At 38.5% G+C, this 27,987-nt stretch overlaps 1 protein-coding gene across 7 annotated transcripts in view; it reads right to left on the reverse strand.

Annotated features, from left to right (window-relative positions):
* Positions 1-20: 20 nt before the first annotated feature.
* Positions 21-27,987, reverse strand: part of LOC145454980 (dedicator of cytokinesis protein 9-like) — a 112,221-nt gene continuing 84,254 nt past the window's right edge. For 5 of the 7 annotated variants that reach the window (XM_080332919.1, XM_080332921.1, XM_080332916.1 and 2 more), the window contains exons 36-48: positions 10,380-10,595; positions 8,915-8,972; positions 8,685-8,717; positions 7,892-8,035; positions 6,963-7,072; positions 6,727-6,849; positions 6,508-6,663; positions 6,052-6,156; positions 5,626-5,836; positions 5,149-5,339; positions 4,989-5,089; positions 4,094-4,232; positions 21-1,538 (exon numbers count right to left, since the gene is read on the reverse strand). In XM_080332919.1, coding sequence (XP_080189045.1) covers positions 1,326-1,538; positions 4,094-4,232; positions 4,989-5,089; positions 5,149-5,339; positions 5,626-5,836; positions 6,052-6,156; positions 6,508-6,663; positions 6,727-6,849; positions 6,963-7,072; positions 7,892-8,035; positions 8,685-8,717; positions 8,915-8,972; positions 10,380-10,595 — 1,800 coding nt within the window. In that variant the 3' untranslated portion in view covers positions 21-1,325. The remainder of the gene's footprint in view (positions 1,539-4,093; positions 4,233-4,988; positions 5,090-5,148; positions 5,340-5,625; positions 5,837-6,051; positions 6,157-6,507; positions 6,664-6,726; positions 6,850-6,962; positions 7,073-7,891; positions 8,036-8,684; positions 8,718-8,914; positions 8,973-10,379; positions 10,596-27,987) is intronic. The other 2 variants (XM_080332917.1, XM_080332920.1) reach the window with 2 other exon arrangements.

Below are 27,987 nucleotides of genomic sequence, written 5' to 3' on the forward strand. Positions count from 1 at the left end.
AGTCTTGTTAAGAACACAAATTTTACGATGTGCGCTATATTTACATCTCGCAAACGGTTCTAGTTACTTGCAAAAATTGCTATCCCATATATTCGATACCTACCGTAATTAACATATAAAATGGCGTACCCGACTAAACAAATGCTCGATAATACAACAACATACGATATTCAACTGCAGAAACATAGAAATAAAACAACGTAAAAACACAATGCAGCTAAGGATGGCTTCAACACGCTTCACATTTGCTATCAAGTTTCAGGAACTGCGATATCGTGTTAGTTTCAAAGATACGTTGCCTGTTGGTATGACAACCATCGTGTGTTGCTAGATTCGATCAGATTTTCTAACGCGATGGTTGTCTACAAAAGGGTCAAAAATAACTTCTGTTTCAAAATTTCACTGGCTAGTTGATAAAATTCGGATGTGCAGCGTTTTTAGGCGACCTATAAATTTTATCAACTATCCAGTAAAATTGGAGAGAAATAACTATTTTTGAACGACCCTAATCTACAAGGTACGGTACTTTGAAACTTTGAACTGAACAGGTACAGCGGCGTACGACCAATATTGGCAGGCCTCTGAAATCAATCAACAAGAACACAATGCATGGAGATTGGAGAATGAGTGTGTAGAAAGTTCTGCAATTAGGTATCGTGGCAACCAAAAGTCTAGAAAATTCTGATTTCATCCAAAACATCGGCCAGCAAATGCTAACGAATGTATAAAAACTGCCAGAAGTCTGTTTACTACTAGTTTCTTGTTTCTGTGGTTACAAAAATGCATAACACTGCTAAAAACAAGCTAGGTTCACATATTTGAGTGCAATTGACATAAAATGCATGGAAGGCGGGTAGGATGCTAAATTCATTGTGGACACAATCCGAAAAGCGATATATTCGACCAAAACAGAATAACTGAAAGTCCTAGTTCTAATAGGTTGGAATTTGAAATAAAAATAAAAAGTTTGCCTAAGGATGCAAGGAACTGATTTTATGTGAATCACTAACGTAGGGGGTTCTCAAACTGATGAGGTCCGCGGACTAGTTTTAAGGGAAATTTTGCTAAGTGATGGTCTTCTTTTAGTCGTTTTAAGCTTGTCAGGCATACAATAGCCTAAAGTGATGGGATTTTAGTGATTGGTTACTGAAGTTTTAGGGGTGACTACCCAAAAAACTTGAACGGCTGCTGATAAAAGATTAAGAACCCCTGGGCCTGCAGTAATATGTCTAGAGTGGTACGCTGTTACTATTTTCAGCAGCGAGATATCATACTAGTCGATATCGGAAAACTCCACGCAAACATCAAGTCAAATAAACCGTGATCTAAACGTGAGACGCGTCCGACACAGCCCCTTGGAGCGCTCTCTTTAAGCCTAGACTCGCGGAGCTGACGGGCCGCATGCTGGCAACGCTAGTCCGTTTCGATATCTGGGCGTGGTGCGGTGATGAAGCGTTGGAAATGGAAGAGAAGACGCCATCCACTTCACTGACGCTGCTGGCCGCTATGCTGACCGTGTCTTCGTCATCTCCGATTAACTGAAGATTAAATTAAATCATTTTAGCTCTTCTTGGAGTCACAAACTTCACTTTAAATATATAATAACTAGGGAGATTTTTTTTGACATGTCAAAATTGTAACGTTAGGTCAAAATTGTTTACAAAATCAAATTTTTTTGACCTCTGAATTTCGTTTGTATCGTAGATTTTGCACTTTCGGTGAACTTATCATTCGATATTTTACAGCGTGTAGCCTACTTTACAGACCTACCGTTGTAAACGGCCCATCGTCTGCTCATTGTGAATCATAAACCGTCAAATGAAACAAATAGGTTAACATGGTTTTATGGTCAACGTACCGCAATATCCTAACTGAAGCAGGACTGTTTGGGCATTGCATGTTTCTTATATCAAGAAGCGCAAGCTGAAAAATTGTGATGTAGACGACATTGTCAGAATGAAACAACAACTGCTGCTGGTGAACGTTCTTTCTCCATTCTTAGCAAGCTACTTAGCAAAGACAGACACTTTCTACCAGAGAATGTAGGAAAGTATCTTTCGTTGTACTACACCAAATTTGAATTATTTCTACCATAATACGTGATGTACCTACTGGAATTCTTCCTAGGGTCAGATTTTGTTTAAATACTAGTTTTTTCATGTAAATATTTGTCAGTTTTTGAGCCAAAAACGTTTTTTTCAGGCCAAACTACTTCGTAAGGACAGACAGTTCAAACCAGAAATGAAGATTAGTAGTACAATTTTAACAATATGTGCGAAAGCACCTAATTTGCATACGTCATAGGCAATGTTCCCTCTAAGCTGCGCAGGTGCGCAAATGCACAGTGCTGAAAGGGTCTCTAGGCACAGAAAATCTACGCTGCGCACAAAAAATCAGAAGTGATGTTTTTTTTTATAGTTGTTGCGCACTGTTGTCCAATGGACCTCGCAGGCGCGCAGATTCGTGAAAATTAAGATGGAACATTGCCAGGGCCAAATAGTGTTATCACTGAAGTCTGAAACCGAGGTACAAGTGCGCCCCGCAAAGGTAACTATTGCGCTCCGTGAAGAAATTAGAGTTCACAATCACCTGCGCCTCACGGAAGATATTTTTGGCCTCGTACACGTGAGCGATACTGATATCATTTCAATAGCGCATTATTTTCTGGGAATGGCGAAATAACATGGTTTAACAAAGTTATAAATAACAATGGGCTAGCTCGAAGTTAATCTGCGAGAAACTAACGAATGATAGTCTTCTTCACGTGGCATGGCGTAAGATTTACTCAGGACCGTAACTTTCGCACCCCAAACCCCCCAATTGGAGGGGCCGAGCTCGAAGGGGGTCCAAAATTATTTCAAGAATTAACATAAATCATGGTGTATTTTTTGAAATTTTTCAGGATTTTTTTTTCGCGCTACGCGCGTTTTATTGTTGTAAGATATCTCATTCTTGGGTACCCTTTCCCAACAAAAATTAGGCATGATTTATAGAAATGGACAGTTGGGCGTCGGCCATTACCGCACCATGACGCGCCAAGACATATGAAGTTAAAGGCTATGTAACATGCGAATCCAAGAAGTGCGCCAGAACGATCAGCAGCGAGAAAACCTTGGGCGAAAAAGACTGCCCCGGTGCTGACCGAAAACTTCGATATCTACAAATATATGTGTAATTGCCCATGTCCATGAGCGCCTAAATGGCTGGCGCCGAATGTTCCTGTCCTGGCGATCCGAGTCCCACAACAAGACAAATGCTATATCGAGGGAACATTATTTTCCAGTTAAGAAATACCAATTTGAAATCGTGTACGTCTTTTACTTTAGTACGTTTTGGCGATTTCAATATCTTTTGACATAGCAGATAGGGGGTCACGAAATAGCATCATGTAACGAAGTCATTATATCAACGGGTACGCCCGAAGATGTTTTATTATTATTTAGAGGGCCTATCTATTCCAACACACCTCACTGGATCAGCTCTACCGTTAAATCTGATTATGTGAGCAGGGAGAGGATAAAAATTTATAGCAATATATATGCATTTCACGATCATTGGCCGATGCAATCATGAATTATAGAATTTTTTTAGCGCTTAGCGCGTTTAGGGACGCTACTACAAAATGGGCACCCAATGTACATGATAAGACCGGAAGAAGCCTAGAGCCGTAGGGGGGTCTGGGGGCGAAGCCCCCCAGTAGTTAGTTTTATCACCCTATTGGAGGGTCGTTGCGCACTGTTGTCCGAGGGCCTGCGCAGTGAGTTGGCGTGTTATCGCAGACTCTTGAAAAATTAGAGGGAACATTGGTCATAGGTCAAAATTCATTTTTTTAGGTAAAAAAAAGTCAAAATTTAGATTTTTAGGTCAAAATCTCTCGTCTTTTAAGTAAAAAAAAATCGCCCTAATAATAACAAAGGCAGCTTTCACAAAGCTTCCAATATTACATTTGAGTTGCATGCATTTTTCGTAGGTAAATTTTACCTGGTGATATTTGGAGGGTCACCGTTAAACAAGACTTGTTTTGAAGTTTTACCGGTTTGCCAAGTCAAAAATGTCGAGAACCACTGATCTAAATAGTCAAAGTCTATCACACCTGCTCGTGCATGATCGTAGAAAGTTCCTCGGCCATCATGTGAAACGATTCGGCCAAACTCCGATGATAATCGTGCTGGTCGGACATGATCAGTTTTTCGTTCACGTCGAGCGCTCGGCCGCATACTCCCACAAAATGTCTGAAAAATGCAGCGACACAAACATTGAGAAAAACTCTTTTCAAATTATCAATCTAAAAATAATAGATTGAGGCTAAGTTTGTGAAGTCACATTTTGTGATACAATTGTTGATCTGAAATTTTCTTTCTAATTCTCTACCTGTTGCTGACAATTACCTCTGACGAGTGTCAGTCGAAAATATTCGGGTTCATTTCAATATCAATATATCATTAAAAAATTCACGGCAACCTCATTAAAATCACTTTTTACTTGCGGAAGCAGGTCTTCACGTCAGAGTAGTAACCAAGTCACAAGGTCTCGAGTCACAAGTTCATCTCACTTTTATAATTTCGAGTCATTATCAATTCACCACCTAAGCAAGTCCGAGTCCAAGTCAGCTAGTAGAGTGACTTGAGGCCGAGTCCAAGTCATTATGTTCAGTTTTCAGTTCGACGCGCTTTTTCTAACTCTGCTCAAGTGATATGACTCGCATTCATAATATAGTAATTTTCCTCAGTCTTTTAACAGTTTCTGACCCTATTTTCCAAGTATCAGGACTGATAGACGGATTACCAATATTGAGGTAACTTTCCTATTCTTCAAAGTAACAGTGAAATGTCTGTCTTGGCCGTACCAGTCTCGAATCATATGACTCGGTTAACCGAGTCATGCACACACACAAATACATATCGAGTCAATACCCATTTGAAACCATGACTCGAGTCATTACAACCCTGTCACACGATTACTTTGCTACCAATCACTCATGGAAATACCTGAATGCTTTTCTCATTCGGTCCACGGTATTGGCCGGATAATTGGATCGTTTGCTGTCATCAAGAAAGGCTTTGGCGTAAGCCAACGGTCCAGCGTTTACCTGCCACATAATAGAGTTGTTTGGAATTCTGAGATGATACTTTAAATTTCTATATATACCTGAACGCTGACGGATCCTTGCAGGCGCAATTGAAGTTTCTTCAAATCAACGGTTTTGGAATTGACCAATTCCTCGAGTTCCGAGCATTTTTGTTCCATCGCATCCAGTGCGACTTCGATCGGTTTCAACTCAAAACTACGTTGTGACGTCACTGTGATGCGCTTCTTGACGTAGGGAAAGCTGTGAGAAGCTGAAACACAAAAAATTATGCGATAATAGAATTTCATGTTTCACAATTAGGGTTTTAAAAATTTCACTGGCTATTTGATAAAAGTGTTAGGACTGATGAAAAAACGTTGAACAGCAAATTTGTCTCAATTTCAATAAACTAAAAACTTTCCGACTCCAACAGCTTTCCTTCTACATCTACAGGTTGTAATTAAACAAAATTTGGTCCGCAGTGCAAAATGAGGAGTTGAAGCTACGTTATTTCTTTTGAAATCTGTTGTGGAAAAAATAGATTGAAAGTAACTTACTCGTCAATATAGTTTTTCTCTTCCATTGTTCGTCAATACCTCCTCTTGCTTTGCCCCCGGGAGTGAACGGAGTCTCGAACACAAAATGCTTCAGATTGTGAGCACGCTCGAAGCTGGTTTTGCGAAACTCAGACTCTTGCTCGTCAAAGTAAGGCTGGACGTAAGTCACTTGTATGTAAGCGAATTTCGGGTCCAAATCCGAGCGATTCACCTAATACATGAAGTTTGATAATAAATAATTGGCCAAGATAGCATGCAGATGCGGTCAAAGTTTACTCGAGTAAAAGGAGAACTAGTGATTGATATAACATGACAATATTAGAAAAAATAAGGGTTTTTAGAATACTCAAGTAATTACACAAACTACATTTGGTCCAGGACCAATATTTCCACACCGTCGCTGTTTCGTCAAAATTTACGACTCACTTTATTGGATTCCTGCACCAATTTGATGTTTTCTCTGCCAAATTTTGTTCCGTACATGTTCTGCAGTCGCATCGAGATTTCAGAGAGCTGAGTCAGCTTTGGTTCCTGAAAGACACAAATCCATGTTTCTTAACCTTTTATCTATCACAGACTGGGAATATTGATATCATTCTAATAGCTCACAGTCTTTCTATTTTATTTCATGTACGAGCAAATGAAGTGACTGTAAAGCTGATCAATTAAATGCTGTGAAGTCCATTGCCATCTGGTCTATTTGATACCTGAAAGCTACCAGATAACTAAAATATGCCACTTTCGCTTGTGATCTGAGGCGCGCGCTGAAAATAAGACAAAGGTAGGACAAGTCAGAAAATAGGGACGCATGCTTTACTTTTATGGTTATAGTGTCGACATTGGCCTTTCATGGACCATCGTCAAACCATGAGCAGGCGTTACCTTGTAGATGTATTCTCTGCCGTCTTCGTCCTCGAAGAATTGCTGTCCGTAAAAGGCCACTCGGAAATAAGTGCCCAGCATTCGCTTGCCAGTTCGGTTGACCTCGACCACTTTGGTGTATGCGTTCCTCAATGTCTCGTAGATGTGGATCAGACCCTGTTTGGGAAAACATTGCCAAAACTCATTCATCACCGTCACGGGCCTACTCTGGATAATTACCTCAAAATCACGTTTCTTCTCGAAGAAAGGTATCATCATCCGGTAAACACCGGCCAGAAGTTCGTACCGTTCAGCCGTATGCAAAGCAGACACACATTGTCGCAGAAGATGGATGAGGACATCCTAAACAATCAAAATGTGGATTACAAAAAGCAGACATTGTTAGTAGTAAATCATCAGCAGCGTAGTAGATGCAAATATTTTTGGAATAAATAAAAAATAAAAATTTTCTTCACCTCGTTATATTGAACGTCTTGCATCCCCGTATCTTCCTTGATGGCGGATTCCTCCTTCTCGACATTCGGCGAAATAGCACGGAACGCGGAACAGCCTTTGCTTATAAAGCCTGGTCGGAAAAATAAGTTCAAAGTATACTAAAACAGGTTATAGGCCTGCCGTCACTTGAAGAGTTAGACACCCCACCCCACCCCACCTACTACCTTTTCCATATGTAGTGCCTACAATCAAACAGGTGTAAATTGACAAGCAATATCGATATTGTAGCAGAGCCATAGAATCCGTTTACGAAATAATGCATTCTGTTTGGCATCAGCAATAGGCAGAGGTGGTCATTAACTAAGTATTTCTAATTCCTCGGTAGGTACTAGGAACTAGAGTGGTCATTACGGTTGTAGAAAAAGAACCCTTTTTTCCAGATTTCAGAGACTCACTGATTAAATTATTAGGTTGTTAAAAAAACGCTGCACGCCAAATTTAGCTCAATTTCCACCAGTAGAAGCCGCTGCAGAGTCAATTGCAACTTATAAATTAAAAAAAGAAGAATTGGAAATTTTACTGTCGAGTTGTCTACAAACACGATGCAATTTGATGCAATTCCAACCCATAAAAGTGAAGTTATTCAAGTTTTTCCATTCATAATTCTGGGATTTCCCACTCTAAATGCTATTTTTGCATATAAACAAGTTTTAACTGCAATCACTTTGCTTCTATTGGTTAGTTTTGCCTGTTCTTGTAGGCAACTCAACAATTTCACGGGGTTGGCAGTAAAATTTGAAACTTTTTGAGCAATATTTTGCGTGCATCATTTCGCGGGCAACTCAACAATTTAATCAGTGAATCCCAGGAATCTGGACAAAAAGTTGTTCATTTCTGACCACCTTTGCCGTAAAGTCTGTCGCTGTTGTAACGTTGACATGCAACTCACTTTTCGTATCAATTTCAGAAGCAAGACAAAGAGAATTGTTCTCCTTCCCTTCCTCGTTGCTACCCGATTGTTGCGTCACAGAGAAAAATCTCGATATAAACCCCCCACCGCTACTCTCAGACGACGGTCCGTTAACGTGCTTTCCTGACATCCGTGCAAAGTTAGTCAAGCATGCAAAGGTCAAAGATCACAGGGTGAGATTTGCATATAAAGTGAAAGTGTATAGTTTTTCTACTATTGTGAAAAATTTTTGGGCCTTTCTCTTCAGAAAGACACTCTATCCGAACCGCAGCTAAAAGATTTTCACTAAAGATGCTGTCCCAGTCAGACCAATGAAATCTTACAGTCTATATTTCAAGGTCAACATAATTTTGACACTTAATATCGGTTGTAGCATACTACCACCAAAAATCGAAAAATCTAGCCAATATAATTCATACTATAATGAGATCATAGTCACCAATTTCTAGTCATGTTCCAAAGAATAATTTCGAGACAACCAATGCAATAGGGTAACCCGTGCAATATGAAAAAGGAGTTTTTTTGAACGAGCTTATTGGCCAGTCAAATATCACTTTAAAATTGACCAACGAGATGCTGAGAATACTTCCATTTTTTTGATAGTACAATTACATCATGCTACTATTCTACAATGTGTGTGCAGCACACACTTCTATTTAAATCCGCAAGGCTGTTAACTATAGCATAAAGGCAAGCACTTTATTACTAGACAGTAGACATGCTGGCCACCCAATCGCCCAAAATCATGCAAAATCACAGCAAAATGCCGTACCTGACGCTGGCGTTTTGGCGTTATCTTTAATATCTGGCATTGAGTCAAGTTCATTATTTAGGAGAAATAACAAGAACTTGAACGATAGCGTACTAACAATCAACACCCACCCAATTCAAGGATTCATTTTCGTACTGAATTCAAAATCGATATATCAAGTCAAAATGATATCAAAATATGTAATCTAGTTCAAGTTATCTGTATCATAGTTAAAATATGGATATACTGACCTTTTCTCTTCAAATATTCCGCCACTAGTGCGGCGATGTGGATGTAACACATTGCAGCCTGCAATTGAACAGATTATTTGAAAATGGATACATTTGTGAATCTCACTGTCTTACAGAACAATAATATGAAATTGTGAACAGGTTCATTATATCGTATGTATTTAAAGATATATGGTCGCAGTGGAATCAAAGTGGCTTTATGTCCATTTTAAAATTGGTAGGAAATCAAGTATTTGTAAAATTTTCACGTTTTTCGGCCATATCCATTTTTATGTTTGCCGCATTGTTTCAAAGTTAGCCACGGCCAAGAATGGGGCCGAAATGTTTTGTACAAATATTCGATTTTTTAGCAATTTGAAAAATGGACATAAGCTCTTTCATTCCACAGTGATGATATTCTTATTTATATAATAAGATTTCATTTAAAATATCATATGGTCATTTTCCTATAACATCCAGGATAACACACTGAATGCCATGGATATTTATTTCAAAACCAGTCTAAACACGGAGCCTATGTCAATAATAACCGGTGTCATTATCGTCTACGATCTAGCACAAGACATTAGCAAAGAATTGACACGCTTAGCAACGTTGTCTTCGCAATTTTGAACTTGTTTTAACAGAAAATATACCTGGAACATTGGAACAACCACGTAATTGTACACCTAGATACCTTTGGAGATAGCTGCAAAAATAGCCACTAACGACGCGTGAAATCAGAGTGAATCTACCAGACACAAACAAGTCGACATCTCAATAATCGAGTCGCAAATAACAACACTAATATCAGATCAAACGGGTCATCCAGGAGTGCAATCATATATAGTCAATAGGGCTGTCTGAATTTTTTTTTCTTGATTAAATTGTTAGGTTGCCTAAAAAACCGATGCAAACCAATTTTAGCTCAATTCCAACTGGTAGATGTGAACGCACAGGAGTTTGAAAATTTTGAATTTATCAAGAAAATATTTCAAATTTTACTGTCAACCCTGTGAATTTCTTGAGTTGTCTGCAACAACGATGCAAAACAACATTTTACGCAAGTCCAACCCGTAGAAGAGAAGTCATTTGAGTGTTTCATCCATAATGCTGGGATTACCCACCGTCCGGGGTAATCCGAAATTTTCAACTGCAATAACTTCTACCAGTTGGGAGTGAGCAAAAATTGGGATGAATCATTCTTTTAGACAACTCAACTATTTCATGGGGTTGACAGTAAAATGTGAAAATTTTTTTCAAATTTAATTTTATAATAAATTCAAAATTTTGAAAATAATGTATCTTCACATCTACCAGTTACAATCGATCCAAATTTGGCGTGCAGCGTTTTTTTTAAGGCAAACTAACAATTTAATGAATGAATCCCTGTAATTTGGAAAAAAGGGTATTTTGAAGCAACCCTTCTGACCAGTAGTGACCACCTCTGTGCGTAAAAACATTAAATTCAAAATCCCGATCTTACTTCAGAGTAATTCTTATTCTTCTCGTGAACCTTGGCCATTGCTTCCAGCCAGGTCTTGCGTAGTTCAGGTGTAGCCGCGTAGGACTTGGCCAGGCTGTACTGCAGGTCCACCAGCATTTCCGGGTCGTCCTTGTGTTCTTTCATGGCGGCCGTGGCCATGAGAACGGTGCGGATGCGTTTGGTCAGGTCTTTGACTTCGATGTGGAACACGGAGTGCTGGAAAAGACGTAAATACATTAGATTTTGTGAAACGATTCTTGATACAAACTTGGACACTAAGATAATTCCAGTGGTCTAATTTGTTAAATGTTTCTTTGCTCCAATTCTAATTCCAATCTAATTTTATAAATGTTTCTATGCTCACACTTTAATTATAATCTAATTTCTGATTTTTCTGAAAATGCTACAGGAGAACTGTATAGTGCGAAACGAGCCTAGCTTCCTGTACACGTACAGTAGGGTTGTTCAAAAAAAACTTTTTTTTCCAAACCTCACTCTCCTAGTGACTAAATCGTCAGGTTGTCCAAGAAAACGATGCACACCAAATTTGACTCAATTCCGACCAGTAAAGGCCGTGCAATCTTGAATTGAAATTTTTAATTTATTATTAAAAATTAAAAAAAAAACTCAAATTTTTCTGTCAACCCCATGAAATTGTTGAGCTGTCTTCAAAGACGATGCAAAACAAATTTGAGTCAATTCCGACAAGTAGAAGCGGAACTATTTGAGTTTTTCGTTGATAATCCCCGGATCAAGTGTACAGTCATTTGCCAGAGAGACATTACAGACATTCTAATGCTTATTAGAATGAACTTGAAAAATAATTTTGTCGCTATAATTCTAATTTTAATGTAATTTGGAAATATCTGTGTATCCGTAATTCTGATTTTAATATAATTTGGAAAAACATTGCGTAGACATATTTTCAATCTGATTGAGAAAAACTTTATAGCTGTAATTCTAATTATATTCCAATATGGAAATAATTTGGAAATCACTTTAATTTTAATCTAATTTGGACAAACATTGTGTAGATATAATTATAATTTTAATCTAATCAAAAAAAACTTTATAGCTGTAATTCTAATTATATTCCAATTTGGAAATAATTTGGAAATAAATATAATTTTAATTTAATTTGGGAATAACGGCGCAGCTACAATTCTAATTCTAATCCAATTTGGAAAAGCTGAAAATTCATTCATCATTCTAATTTCGATCTAATTCGGAATAGCTGCCTAGCTACAATTCTAATTCTACTTTAATTTGTAAAACTTTGTAGCTATAATTTTAATTCTAATCCAATTTGGAAAAGCTGAAAATTCATTCATCATTCTAATTTTAATCTAATTTGGGAATAACTGTAGCTACAATTTTAATTTTATTCTAATTTGGAAAAAACTTTGTAACTGTAATTCTAATTCTAATCTAATTTGAAAAAGCTGAAAATTGTCTAGTTGCCCAAGTCTGTGCAGATACATTTTGTTGCAGACCATACCTTATAATAACGCAACAATATGAGGCAGTTAGTGGGACAATCGTGAAGTATTGGCTTGTAGAGAATGCCATTTGTACTTTCCAGTTGAACAGAATATTTACTCTGGCTAACAAACGACATACCCGTTGCTAAGATATGCAATTATACATTCACAAAATGCCAGTCTCGTGAGATTTAAAAATGTAAGACGCCCAGAACAACACAACCGAATATCAAACCAAGGTATCGCACATACTACCATCCGAAATCCAAACAAGTATCTCCACTTACCAACGAAAACAAACATAATTAGCGAATTACGGTGAAGAGGTATAGGGATCAAATTTCTTTGAGATGCTCAGGACAAATTGTCATTCTCCGTGACTGGGTAGTAAGTTACAGCGCACTTGTTTTAAGTAGCAATTACTGCACTTAACTGAAAAGCCTAGGAACAAGAGTGTGTAGCGGCTCAAATTAACAATGAAAAGGCATTTTGAAATACAATCTTAACTAGCAATATCCAGTATATTTCTGCATAGAGATTGTCAATAAGGCAGCTCATAGATAGGTTGCCTAAAATAAACACTGTCCACCAATTTTGGCTCGAATAACTTCACTTCTACGCGCTGGAATTGGGTCAAATTTGTTTTGCATATTTTTTGCAGATAACTTAACAATTTCATGGTTAGCCTATAAATTTGAATTACTTTTTTAAATCTTTTGTAATAAATTCAAACTTTTTACACAATACTAGCTTCACTTCTATTCGTTGGAATTGAGCCAAGTTTGGTGTACAACGTAATTTTAGTCAACCTCACAATTTTAGCTGATAGCCGCAAAAATCTGAAAAAAAAATAATTTTTGAACAGCTTTACTGTGCATTACAGCAATGCTGCATCTGCGACGCTTACTCTTGATTAACCTCCATTTCACCTCAAAATCATTCGTCATGTATTGTAAAGTATAATAATGTGAACATAACTCATAACTAAACATAACAGGCATACTTTCGGTGATTTAAAAGGAATGCAACGATTCAAATCAATTTCGTGAAAGATGGACCTCGTTTCGACATAACGCGTCCAATTGCTTGCCGCATTTCTCGGCGAGTTATCATTGTTGAACCGCGGATCGCAAGTTCAATTGCGCTAACGGTAGATCGAATTACGGATATCGGACCGTGACACGCGAAATGGTGGTCATTATGCTATCACTATTGTGACGTGGCGGATATCTCAGCAAGGATTGGTGTATTTGAATCGTTTTCACCCATTGGCGTGAAACGATATTTGCTAAAATGCTGATGTCTTGATTTGAACACACGCTATATGGCGGAAATGGTGAGTACACCCATTCTCCACCCCTGTATTCCCGGTGTATTCGTACCCTACGCTATGGTGTGGATCTAGTAAAAACAGGTATTTTCGGCTCATATATTGGCACTACATTTGCACCCTATACGCTATGGCGGAATATCTAGTGAATGCACCAATTTTCCACCCATGCATGATCACTTATCAGTGTATTTGCACCTATACTATGATTGAAATCTGTACATACACCCATATATTCACAGTGTATTTGCACCCTACGCTATGGTGGCAATCTAGTAAATACACCTATTTCCCAGCAATGCGCGGTATTTACAGTGTATTTGCAACCTACGCTATATGGTGAAGATCCAGTAAATACGCCATTTTTCTCCCATGTATTCAGTGTAATTTCATCTTTCGCTATGGTGGCTATTTAACAAATACACCAATCTGTGTGGCTAAAATTCTATTCTGATATGTAAAGCTGACAATTTATTAGTTGTCCAGCTCTGGTGATTAATTGAAGTAGCGGTCGAGTTCAATGTTGACTGTAATCATTTTCGCTACGGAAAGCATTCTTTCGCTCGCCACTTAAACAGGTTTCCAATTACTGCTACTGCTGTAATAGTGATGGATGCGATATTCCATGCAACCGACAGAAAAATGGAAAACTTGAATGTTACAAATTCATGATTTTTTTACCAGAATCGTAATTCCAACGCACATTACGCAGGTGTGTCCGCGAGTTGCAATTTATCGACAATCTCACACGCGGGTGATGGCATGCCCACAGTAACGGTACGTCAATATCGGCAGGTCTCAGCAAATACATTTCTTATTACAGTCGGGGACTCTACGTGTAAACAATACCTCAGTGGTAGTGACGATGAGAATACCTTCACGAAAAATAAGGTCTCTGCACTCATCAACGGTATTCCGAGGCAAGTGACTTGAGACAAATATAAGTAACGCTGCACACCTAATGTTTGTGGTGAGTGCTACTTCGTGTCCTGATTATTATGCTTCGAGAAACGCTCAATATGTCGTTATAACGGTACGGAATGATGTGTAAAGTTTAAATATGTACATTTGACGCGACCACAAACAACATATTGCCAGCTCTACATCACAAAAAAGATTATTTGGTATTTTTTCGACCGTGCATATTTCATTGCACTTGGTGACAATGCTGTGGGTTAATCGCGACTTCACAGATTTGTCATTTCAACTAACTAGCTTTGTGCTACATGTTTTGTATGCTGCGACCGATCAAGGTTTAGGTAAAAGTGACATACGTTTTACGTCATACTCGACCCGGCACAGAATCAATCCAGCTCTAAATTTTCGACACACATACCGCGGAGTTACAAGGCGTACAACAAAATGAGTCATACAACTTCACCTTGACACAGCCGGCAAAATAGATTGGAACAGAATCCCTCAACAGTTGAAGTGTAAACATCTATTATTCATTTTTACTGACGAAAGAAACGCGTAAGGAGAAAAGCATGGAGTGTTTCGTCCGAGCCTCTTTTTGATACATTAATTTAGCAACTGTTCGGCCTGACGCGTAGCGAATCGCGTAAACAATCGATTGTTATCTACGATATTGAGGGCAGCGACCCCTTCGCTTGCATAATGCCATAAAAACTGAAAACTGTCACGTGGAAGTATTTTAAAAACATAACCCCTCGAGTGGTGATTCCAGTGCGCAAAACCTACTTGAGTGCTTTAAAAATTAAAAATGTACCAGTATTTCGTTACTGCCCGTCTCTGCAAACCAGGCACACGTATCGACAGGCAACACAGCTATGTTATGAATACTCGCCAACACAAACAACCATAATCCTCGCCAGCCTCCAAGAAACAACAAATCCCGAGGTCAAGTGGGTGCGGATAATTGGCTCGTGACATTACGCGCGTAATAACCCGATTGCACAGTTGGCCATGTTATGACTTTGTCAGATAGACCAAAATGGAAATGGCGACATAAGAATTGATACAATCCTTGGCGGGTTGTATAGGAAACCGTAGGTGTTTTTGAAGTTCCAAGACTATCAACAAGTCTCCTTGAATTCAAGGGAAAGGGCATGATAGTGGCTCGGAATTGGGATGAATCATAGTGTAATGTTTATCAACAAACTGACGGCCTGAATTTCCTGTCTGTTTCGCGAGTCTAATGTAGCGATTAGGGCTGTATCACTCATGAGTCTCGGGCAAGTTTTTGTTGCAGTCAAATCCGTTGGAAGTTGCACTGATTTTTCACAAAAGTTGCAATTATGGACAAGTTCCTTGAAATTATTAGGGTGTGAGATACTCGAATCGTTCCGTACCCAAGGCACTGTAGCAAAACTCAAAAATATCAATAGCCGGGAAAAATTGACCCAGGGAAAATATAATTTTCAGCGGTTTGCCTGAATGTGCGTCAAACCTGAAATTTAAAAGATAGTGAAATAATCAAGAGATCTATTTACATATGGTGCCAAATATTTCCAGTAAAAAGTGAGTAGGATAGAAAGTCGAAAACACTTGCAAAAAATTCCATGAAAAATCGAAAAAACTCCAAAAAGTTACAGGAAAAATGTAGTAAAGTTGCAAAAAGTTGCAATATAAGATTCCTCCAAACAGTTTAAAACACTAATTTGCTCAGTTCCTAATCATATCTCGTGATGGACTTTGCACGCGCGCTTCAAGCAACACTCTCACAGGCAAACTGTGAACATACGTAAGCGCGCTCTATGCCAAAAAGTTCAAATTTACAACAGTGGCAGATGGTAACGCTGATAATTTAAAATACAAACAACGCATCAATTCGTACACGGGGACATAATTCATTCGAAACCATAGTCACGCCATAACTTAACCGCCAGCATAACACAAACGGACGATCATTTCTGAAACACATCGTTACGATTCAGGCTCCCGACCGCATCATTTCAACTACAGGCCTGGAATTTTGAGGCGATACAAATGGAAACGTGTTGAGAAATGACACAACAATGTAACAAGCCGCACGGAAGATATTCACGTACGTGTGCCTCGACACGCATCGGTAAAAGGACTACTTTTTTAGCGTAATTAATCATCTTTTGACACTGGAGCTGTGAAAGATATTTACGGAATTTGAACGGCTTTAAGGAAGGCGGTTAGCCGGTGCGATATATTCAATGATAAGAATGTTACACGATGTTATAAATACACGACAGGTGCTGTTGTGTAATTACTGAGGGTTGTTTTTCTTAATAATGGTCTCACAAGTGGCGAGACAGAATTGATTGGTTCTACTTGATGTGGAGACGACCCATGAGGGGTGTCCGGACAATACCGAGAAAACCATTACCGAGAATGCCATTACCGAGAATGGACACCACCGAGAATGGACATTACCGAGAATGGACACCACAGAGAATGGACATTACCGAGAATGCAATGTATGTAATGCAGGCATGTTATGCATATGCACATGTCGTGTGAGAGCATCACGGCGTTGCCACATTCGGTATTGATGCTCAGGTATACATTTCTCGACAACGTCAGTCCCAGTAAGCTATATTCTTGACATTGGTTATTTTCGGTAATGTCCATTCTCGGTGGTGTCCATTCTCGGTGATGACCATTCTCGGTAATGACCATTCTCGGTAATGACCATTCTCGGTAATGTCCGTTCTCGGTAATGGCATTCTCGGTAATGGCATTCTCGGTAATGTCCATTCTCGGTAATGGCATTCTCGGTAATGTCCATTCTCGGTAATGTCCATTCTCGGTAATGTCCATTCTCGGTAATGGCATTCTCGGTAATGGCATTCTCGGTAATGTCCATTCTCGGTAATGGTTTTCTCGGTATTGGTATAGAACCCCCATGAGGCGGAGAGTTACAAATATGCTCACTAACATTACAGTTACCATATGATTTGTCGTCCTTTTTCAGGAGATCGAAAATGTCCTCCGAGAACGCCTAAATGTCCCCGTTTTGAGAAATAGCCCTCCCTTATAGTTATAGCTTTGACAGTCCGGCTAATGGACACTGGACACGGACAGTCATAAAAACCACCATACATGACATGGATTTTAAAAAGTGTCGCCTTTCCGAATCTCAAAATATGGTAACCATACAGCTTCTAATTTTGCGGAGCAATAAAGTAGGTTGACCCAGGTTTTGAAAATACTATAGTGAACAAGAAATGCCCACAGCAGTTTAGGACCGCCTATTAGACTTGTTAAAAAATAACTTTTTTAGATTTTCGCGGCTATTACGGTAGCTAAAATTGTTGAGTTGGCTAAAAAAATCGTGCGAACCAAATTTGACTCGATTCCGTTCGTAAATTTTAAATTTATATAAAAAATAAAATACGTTTTTTAAATTTCAATTTTATATAGCTATCCAAATCGCAGTACGCTTCAATAACAAAAATTAACCAAATAACCTTAACGCCAGATCGCTACATCTACTTCCATTCCGGGCTGTGTATGAACGAAAATTCAGACAATTCGGTTTCCTGGCTTTGAATTATGCAGAATACCAATGATATCGGATCATATTTTCAGCACGGATAATACAGATTTGTGATTTCTTACAGATACCGCGTAACTATGTTTGTTTATATGTGTTTGGACAGGAAAATCGAAAGTGCGCAAACGTACATACTCAACCAATGACGGTTGAACTGTAACGATGAAATTTGATCGTTTTTTATCGGGAAATTATTGTCGACGACTTCTCGTTGTCCAAAATACTAACATTTCGAAACTCCGTGAAGAAAAGTGAGTCATATTTCAGTCATTCGAAAGATTTCGCGAGCTTAGAAAGTATGTTTGCGAAACCGAATTTTGTGCATTGCAGACAAACCGGGTGATATTTGCGCGAAAATACGAGGAAAGCATGCATGTCCGCTGATTCATATGGTGACGTCACAACGGTCGACACAAATGGTGACTCGTAGGGTAGTAAGCAACTATGAGTCATAATTGGGGAAATGTAATATTTTCGGCTTTCCAAATAGATTAGAATTAGAATTATAGCTGGGAAGTTTTTCTTCCAAATTAGATTAGAATCGTTTCACTGAATTCGCAAAAACTTCGAAAGTGTAAAAAAATTCGTATCAATTTCATTCTTATAAGAAGGAGAATTCATGGAAAATGTCTGTACACCAAGCTTAGCTTGTTTTGCATTTTCAAGAAAACAAATTAGAATACAATGAAAATGAGGGCAGAGAAACATTTGAAAAATTACATTTCAATGAGATTTCCGGCATTTCGATTTAATTAGTCTCTAAATTAGAATACTGGGTGATACTGATGTTTTAACGAGGTGGTTGAGTATTGAAATTTTGCAATTTTTAGTTGGTTTTAGGTTGAGATAAGGCCGTTAGGAAATACAAGAGGTACCATGCTAATATTCCCAATAAAAATCAAAGAAAATTAAAAAATTTGCTATTTTTTTCTAATTTTCGACTTACAAGTATCGTTAAAATCTAATACTTGCGTCAAACTGAGTTTTATGATTACCTACAACATTTTCATAGCGCTTGACCCATGATTTATATCCCGGGCCGCCGTCAACACAATTTAATAACCCGATATTACATCCGGAATTCAAAACCATACGCGCTTTCAACACGCAGCACTTGAAACGAATTCGATTGCCAATAAAATGCCACATATTTGTTGACACAGCTTAGGAGGCTAGTTCAACGTTGATGACGAAAGAATGCGCGTGAGACCGGTCGAGATTACATCAGCGGCAGAGAGAGCTTCAATATACAATTGAATATTATATTCGTGTTGAAATATTCGAGTTTATTTCAGTATGAATATATTATTCAATCGTATATTGAACACTAAAGCCCGAGCAATAACTAGCTGCGAATGAAAGTTCGCACCTAACCTAGTTAAAATTCTCGGAATAGTTGTGATAGTTACAGATTTCCAAGGCGAGCGCAATTTACAGTCGATAACCCGCGTAAATAAGGGATTTTCGTTCGGAAAAAATGCAAGTTCGAGGCGATACTAAACAACGAAAATCACGTTTTCGAAACATAAACACCGGCTTTTTCGCACTGCCCCGCAATCGAAGTATCATTATGTCTAAAACACGGTCATTATAATGCACGTAACGTCACACGCACGTAATCGTAAGAAACACCGATGTTTTTGAAATGCGAGGTAAAAAAAAACAATTACATATCCAGTCAACAAGTTTAATTTTTCAAACCAGAACGTTAGTCAGTTAGTGAGTTGAGATGTATTTTTCACGCTGATTCCAAACCTTATTTTGAGTACATCACATTTTCAAGATAGCATCGAATTTGCATTTTCCGGAAATTATTGAAAAAAATAAACATATATTTTCAAGAGACTTGAAAATGGTGAGCGTATGATTTTTTGTATTCTCCACACATTTTGAAGATAGCATCGAATTTGTATGAGCTGATTTCATGATGAGCTATTTTTATGAGACTTGAAAATGTTCATCAGATGATATTTTTTGTATTTAACGAATAAAAAGATAAAGAAAAAAAATCTGTTTTCATGACGCTTCAAAATACTGAGCTGTTGTACACGTGACTGAAAATTTAAAATGCGGACATCTCGAAGTCCTGGTGTGCTAGCAAAATAATACGCCCGTTTTCGGAATCAGGAACAAAAACTCTTCAGGAGTCACTTAATTTGCTGTTGACCAGAGAGTTCAAATAATAAATTGATGCACTTTTTTTTGTGTTACGCGCTTAATCATACGTCAGCTCCAATGCATTATAGGGTGTCTGCATACTTTCGTCCTTACGCATTTGTATTAACTTTCCATAAACACCTTCAAATTAAGTTTGACACTGTGGTCCAGGCACTCTTGGGCAATTAGATAGTTCTGTAAGTGCTGCAGGGGAACTGTATAGCGCGAAACGAGCCAAGCTTTCTGTACAGACATTTTGCATTCTCGTGCCATGAGGATCTACTTGCAAATTCAGACATCCGAATTCTAATCTACGGTAATTAAAAAAACTGTAGCTATCATTCTAAATCTAATTAACTTGAAAAAGTTTAAAATGTTCTAGTTTCCCAACTCTAGCAAAGTTCGCGTTTTAGATCCGAGGCCACACATGAAATTCCACACATTTTCGATCAACTAATGATTCAAAATATTGAGCGATTCCACAAAGACAGCGGGAGCCATTGAGAGAGATGATCGCAACCGCAAAATCGGATTTACATGTTATTCATATCGCGAGCGGCAAAGTGGCAGGAATTTTTCATGAATGACAGTGATTGTTTACTATTTCGCGTTGGCATGCCCATCTCAAGACCAATTACATCAGGATGGTTTCAATGTATTGAAACTCAAAATCACTCAAAACAATACCTTCACATTGTTAATTTATTCGATAAGGCTTTTCGGCTGCTGACTTTTATAAATAGACGATTGAATAATATTTTTATACGGAAATAAACTATTACCGGTATATCATTCCATTGTATATTGAAGTTCTGTACCTCCAAAAAGCTCTTTTTATCAATAGTAAATAAATTAAAAATCAAAAAAGTAATTCCGAGACTTGTGTAGTATTAGTGAGAAGTAGATCTTAACACCACGAATAGGGTGGAATTGTCTTAAATATATTCACTAATGTGATACAGGGGCTCTTTTTCTTGGTTGATACCGCAATTTCACTCGAACAAGCTATGCCATATCTTGCCCCAAAGTACTTTATTGAATGTGTAAAATATAAGCACTTTTGCTTAAAACACAGTAAAGGAGCAGTGAAGGTTATTGTTGTTGAAAAATAAATTTTTGGATTCCGGGGATTTACTGATTAAATTGTTAGGTTCCCTAAATAAACGCTGCACACCAAATTTGGCTCGATTCCAACTGGTAGATGTACACAGCAGTTCGAAAATTTTCAATTTATTATTAAAATATTTGAATTTTTTTTTCTTCAAATTTTACTGTCAATCCCATGAAATAGTCGAATTGTCTACAAAAACGACGCAAAACAAATTTGACGCAATTACAACCCGTAAAAGCGAGTGATTTGAGTTTTTCATTCATAATTCTGGGATTCCAGGCTATTTTTGCGAATCTGAAATTTTCAGCTGCAATCACTTCGCTTCTACCGGTTTGAAGTGAGCAAAAATTGTTATAGATCGCTGTTTCAGACAACTGATCAATATCATGGGGTTGAAAGTTAAATTTAAAAAATATATATATTTTATAATAAATTCAAAATTTTCAAACTCCCGTGCGTTCACATGTCACATCTACCTGTTTGAATCGACCCAAATTTATTGTACAGCGTTTTTTAGGCAACCTAACAATGCAATCAGTGAATCCCTGGAATACAGAAATAGTTATTTTTTAATCACCCTGTTGGAGGTAATAGCTACATTGCCACTTGCTATGCGAGTAAGCACTAGCGGTACAAGTTGTGAAATTCGACTCCGAAAATGCAGAAGTACTTTGTCACCGACCACCTTTGGCTGTGTAGTAGGGCTCTTCAAAAATGACTTTTTTTCTCAAATCATACTAGCTACTTGATAAAATTGTTAGGTTACCTAATTTAAGCCTACACACAAAATTTGGTTCAATTCCAACCAGTGGAAGCGGAGTTATTGCCGTCGAGAAATTTGGATTTGAATAAAATAGTATTTACGGTGAGCACAACTATGATAAATAAACAAAGAATCGGTCACCGTAAATACTATTTTATTCAAATCCAAATTTTTTGACGGCAATAACTCCGCTTCCACTGGTTGGAATTGAACCAAATTTGGTGAGCATCGTTTCTATAAACAGCCTAACACTTTGATGGGGTGAACAGAAAATTTTCAAGTTTTTTATTATTTATTTTTATATAATAATTAGAAACTTTCTTCTCCTGTAGCAAAGCGGTTACTGGCTGGAATTGAACCAAATTTTGTGTGTAGGCTTAAATAAGGTAACCTAACAATTTTATCAAGTAGCCAGTACGATTTGAGAAAAAAAGCCATTTTTGAAGAGCCCTACTGTGTAGTTCAAAATCGTACGTGCGAGAACGTTTCGCTGGTTTAGCCTTATAAAAGTTCATTAATTGACGTAAATTTAAGGCAAATTGACGCATTTCTCAGATTCAAACTCGACTTTTCGCGTGTTGTCATAAGTTAGTAGACCTCCAAAGCTTTGCGGCTAGTTAATCCCACAGAATTGCGTGGCAATTCAGTGTACTAATGACTGTGTCGCTGCATGTATTCAACTTACGCAGGATAAATAAAATATCAGCCTACTTCGCGTTACGGCAAAATACATCCCACTTAACAACGATCGAACGAGTTTCGCTATTGTTACCGCACAATAATATCAATACCAAGTATCAACGCATGACAAATGTCACGATTACAATCAAGACGTGTTTACCAACCATTCCAGACCTATTTCTTACTTAACCTCTGTGATAATCACGTAATTACAGACGTTCTCAGCGTGCTAGTCAATTCTAAATCGGCCTACGCCACCACTTTCACAAACGAGGCTAATTTCGTGTTCAGTGTTCAGCTAACGCCGGTGTTAATCCAGAAAAGGCCGGGAAACCAATTTGTGGAAACCATACGCGTCTGTAGACACGTAAAGTAATCTCCAGATAGGTGATGTTTACAATTGGATTGCATTTCAGTTGTTGTAAAGAAAATCCCTCAAAACAGGCTCGGCCTAGGCCTAGGCCTAGACCATCCAGATCGAAAACAGAAATTACGTTGATAAATTCACTCTTAGCGCCAAGGAGCGTACAATTTCAGTACTCCAATCATCGTGTCCAGCCCTAGTAATCAACAAAGCTGTGTTGCCTCTTCGTGGGAGCTCATTTTTGTAAAACTTTCCCGCCTCTATTTTCCGAACATAGGCCCGCGGTACCGATGTACGATAGAGTTTCAAACAGCGACCAAACGAATATAAACATCAACATCAAAGAATAACCAGGCTTACACAAAACCCTTTTGTGGCGGTTATTATCCTGACACAGTGAAGTAAATCGTTTACAAAGCACAGAATCGGCGTCGCGCGTACGTCAAATCAGGCCGCGGTTTGAGGTGTGATATTAAGCCTACAATGGGTGACATGTGTACTTTGTTGCATTAAAAACACGTTTGTGAAAAGGCTTATCGGAATGAAACTAGGCCGGTAGGATTGTTCTGTAGGGTTGAATTACGGCTGGCGTTTGAAGTTGGTTCATCTCCATAGGCTAAGGGTTGTGTTATTGAGCAGATGTGGTAGAATTAATACCGGAAATCTCAGCTCAATTAGATTAGAATTAGAAATACCGGCATTACGACTTAATTTGATCAAAATACACAACTAGAATTATCTATTTCTCCAAGTCTGATAGCTAGGTAGCGCATGCGCAGAAACGATATTTCAATTGAACCCGGTACTAGAGTTCGCCGAAACGGCCAGTTTCAATGAAAAATCTCGGAGAGCAAGTTAATTTTAGTTTTGTCAACACTATATCGCCGCCACCCGTAGCATAGCGTTATATATACGAGAGCGCGTATATTTGTACCAGTTCTATATACTTTTTAATGTCGATAACAATCTAGCGCGAGACAGCTAAACAAATCGGCCACCGGCAGATATTCGCAAAATCGACCTCAGGAATTATAAACATTCCAAGAGTCGCGTTTTAGCGCCTACGGCCCATCTTGAGTTAGCTCTGAACCAAGCTAAGAATGCGATTAGAATCTGATATCTGTGCGCGGCTAAACAGAAATGGCTATCTCGCGTCAAACACAACTCGATTTACAAGCGTTCGGGTTGACGGATAACTCGTCTATATTTAGTAGATTTTATGAAGACATGTGTTCTATATAATAACGCCGCGTATAGCGGTGATAAAACAAATTTGAAAACGCCGTGAAATAGGATTAGAATGTCGAAGCCGGTTCGTCACAGTAAAGTTATGCTCATCAGCAGGGCAGTCAAACTTGTACAAAATACTGAATTTTCAAAATACAAAAATAGAACTACAACTAGAACTACTCACTTTTCAAACCCGCAACTACAACTAGACCTAACGAAAACGACCTTTAAAATTCACAACCAGAACTATAACTAGAATGACTCACTTTTCTAGTTCTAGTTCTATTTGTGAGTTTTGAAAAGTGAGTAGTTCTAGTTCTACTTGACAATTTTGGAAAATGAGTAGTTCTAGCTCTATTTGCGCATTCTGAAAATCCAATATAGTTTGTACAAGCCTAGTCTATAAACGTTCAAGATAAAGATCATCGAGAAACATTCACAATCACCGCCACGATAGCCTGACTAATTGTGCTGCGTTGTTCAAGTCATAGGTCAGCCTTCATTGCATCAAGCAATGAAACTGCATGAAACATGACGTAATCATATCAACCTATGCACTTATGCAGGTGTCGGGCAGTAAGGTTACGGCTGGGCTTTTGTTTTTATAGTATGTTACGCACGAGACATGCAAACGAAACCGAAATTAGCTTCTACAGTGAAGTCGATTGTCGAACAACAGACTAGGTTATGTGTTGTGTGCTGTATTGTTTGTAAGTTGCTGAGATTTTCAGGACAGTACCAGGCTTCCAGAATGAGTGTGTATAGTGTAATATCGGGATGATTGGATGGCTATCAAATATGTAAATATGTAACTTTTATGCGACCAGATGGAATATAACGCCAGTTTGCATCACATTTTGAAGATTATTTCGTATTTTTTCGACATTGCTCATTGTTGACAATGCTGTGTGCTGATTAAGACCTCACAGACAGACTTAGACGCCTAGGTAATATTAGTGGTCTAAGTAGTCTAATTCGAGCGAACTGCCGGTGATGTAATTCTAATCAATTTGTGAAATGTTTCTTTCCTCCAATTCGAAATCTGATTTGTGAAATATTTCATGCTTGCATTTCAATTCTAATGTACTTTCCGGTTTTCCTGAAAATGCTACACAGCTGCATAGTACGAGTCGAGCCATTTGCCATTCTCTTCCTTGTGACAATGAACTATGATTTGATACGAACTCAACTTGAATGAATTTCCAAGTTTTCGTGAGTCGTGTAATTCTAATTGTAATCTAATTTGGAAAAACTGTGCGGCTACAATTTTAATTCTTATCTAATTTGGAAAAACTGAAAATTGTCCAAATCTGAACAAGCATCACTACAGGGTAGCCGGGTTCACGATATGAAAAAAACGCATAGTAGTCTAAGCACCGTACAAAGTGCGCAAGTACTTTGCGCAATTGTACAATGTAAAAAATCTAATCGAACACCGTAAATCCGTCACTAATAACACGCGATTCGTTCTCAACCGGTCATGTTTTACAAGCTATACAACGTAAGGTTCGTACGTAAATTATCACGAAGCATAAGTCATCGGAAAAGGTCGTAATTTCACGGAAGTAGGCCGGCCACTTTTGCGAACTATCAATCGCGTGTCATCGCTAAATTGACATTAATAGTAGTAGACATATTTTGTTGGCACGCAGGCGTGATCAAGAACTCGAATCAACCGCTCCGATTGGACGCGAAATTTTTTAAATCTCAGCGGAAGCGTCTTCGATAGACAGTTGCGTGAAATCGATCTATCCCAAGAGGCTCAACACCAGAATATCGCCATTAGCGCAAATTCGCAAGGTACCACGTAATAAATCGCGTCGTTAAAATAGGATTTCCACTCTATAGATATATAAATTTATATTATTTTGGATCACAAAGTATTCCACCACATTGCAGTAAAATTGCAGTTGACAAACTATAATCGACGTAATCTTATACAGAGGTAGATTACGAGTAGGTTTGTGCTACATATCAATAAGTGGTTCCGATTTTGGACTATTTTCTAGTCAAAACTAGGCCTGAAATATTTTCTACTTACTTGGAATCGCTACTTCTACTTGCACAACTTACTCATGTGATTTTGATTTTGGACCACTTCTACTTGACAGTTTTCCATTCAAAACTAAGCCTGGAATAATTTTTTCAGGTTGCTTGGAAATTGAAATTGCTAATTCTACTTGAATGTAAATTTGGAGTACTTGTATTACTTATTCAAATAGTTATGAGTAGTTGAGTAGAAACTTTTAATAGTGACATCCACATCGTACAATTTCTCGGTAAATGCATACTAAATGAGAAATAGCCCACAGAAATAATAAAAAGTGGGCAGCCAATTAAGATGTCAATACGCACGGTATTAATCAAACAGCAAACATTCCTTGTATTTAGACTCGCGGGCGGCCATACTAAACCCAGTTACGCAAGGGAGTCCGTCATTTCTCCCCATTTCTCGCATATTTATCTCTGTCTCGAGCCGCAAAGCAAAACATAGGACGCACAACAGATCGAGACAGCTACGAGCGAACAATCTTGACAGATCGCACCAAATTACGCTAAAACGGTGGAGAGAAATGCGATATAATAGCGACGCCTTGTTTACAAATAGCGGCTACAACGGTCGATAATTGCCGCAGACAAATCGGCCTCACACCCGAAACTCTGTTTGTCTGTGACCAATTAGCAAAGTTTATCAAGTTCTAGGAGTAAAAATCGCTCTGGAACGATCTGCGTCGCCAATTAGTAAAATTGTCACGGATAGGGTTAGGACAATTTTGAAATATTTTAACATCTAATACATTAACTATAAAGAGACTCTTGTAGGAACAGAACCTCAATATGGACACTGGACAGTCGTGTCACGAATACATTGTTCAACATAAACCATAAAACATCCAGTTTGTCACGCCATAAACTAACAAGTCGGTCTATGAAGTAGGAATGCGATTCAGCGATTGTATCTCTCTAATTAACCGCGATCAGGTCAAGTGTCGCTGTGTTTCTAGCAACTGACGTAAACGCTTCACTATTACGGCGTCAACGGCAGGGTTATCGTATCGGAATGATGGAGGGCCGAAATGTGAGGCCGATGCATCGAGATACCATCAATCTCATTCTCGATTGTAAGTGAAAAGCCTCCAACCGGGGCCTACGACAGACTCGCGGCCATTGTCTGCTGTCGTCTCGTATACGAAGATCAACAGTGGAAGGGCGCATGCATTGCATCATGTTCACTTCAATGACACATAACATGGGAGTCATAAGCGTGTGGCCTGTTCAGAATCATTCTAGAAAAACACGCATGCATCAGCGTTACGCGAACGTGGCGTACCTGCGAACTAAGCCTTGGTGTAAAGTGATTGCGATAGAGTTTAGCTTTCTGCGAGTAGCAAAGTACTGTCGCGAATATAATAACACAACCAATGCAAGCTCACAAAACTCGTGCATGCTTTGGTGTGGGGATGAAACTAAACACTGTAGTTTTGTGTTAGTTTGAAACCTATTTACGCTATAACCATACAACTCTAGTTTCAATTTTATGGGCAAATAGAATTGTCACTAGTAAGGTTGTCAGGTGATAATGACGTCACGCACGGTTAATTAATGCCTTCGCTCCGATCTCTCGAGCGCTTTACAAGAATGTCAGCTTCATTTTAATTATCAATCTTCGGTATAGCTTGCCGTACATAGGCGTACATTTGACAGAGGCCAGCTATCATAACAAGTCCGGATAACGGATAATAACTCATGTGTGCTTGAAGATATGAAGAAACAAAGAAAGTTGGCCAGAGTAGGCGCAATGATAAGGCTGTCGCTAAGATGTCGCAGCATAAGGAGAGCTTGGTTGATAAGAGAGGAGGGAATCGCTAAGTACCGCTGTAGCAGAGTTGGATCTATTGTAAGGTTTTTGAATTTGCGTTCATTTCTCCATAATGCGCCTACCATATCATATTCGCGCATTAATGAGCCAGCTTATCCACGGGGATAACAGGACTAAGAATC

This window comes from Botryllus schlosseri, chromosome 14 (assembly GCF_051294905.1).
Source record: "Botryllus schlosseri isolate E-star chromosome 14, Bs_hap1, whole genome shotgun sequence".
Lineage (NCBI taxonomy): Eukaryota > Metazoa > Chordata > Ascidiacea > Stolidobranchia > Styelidae > Botryllus > Botryllus schlosseri.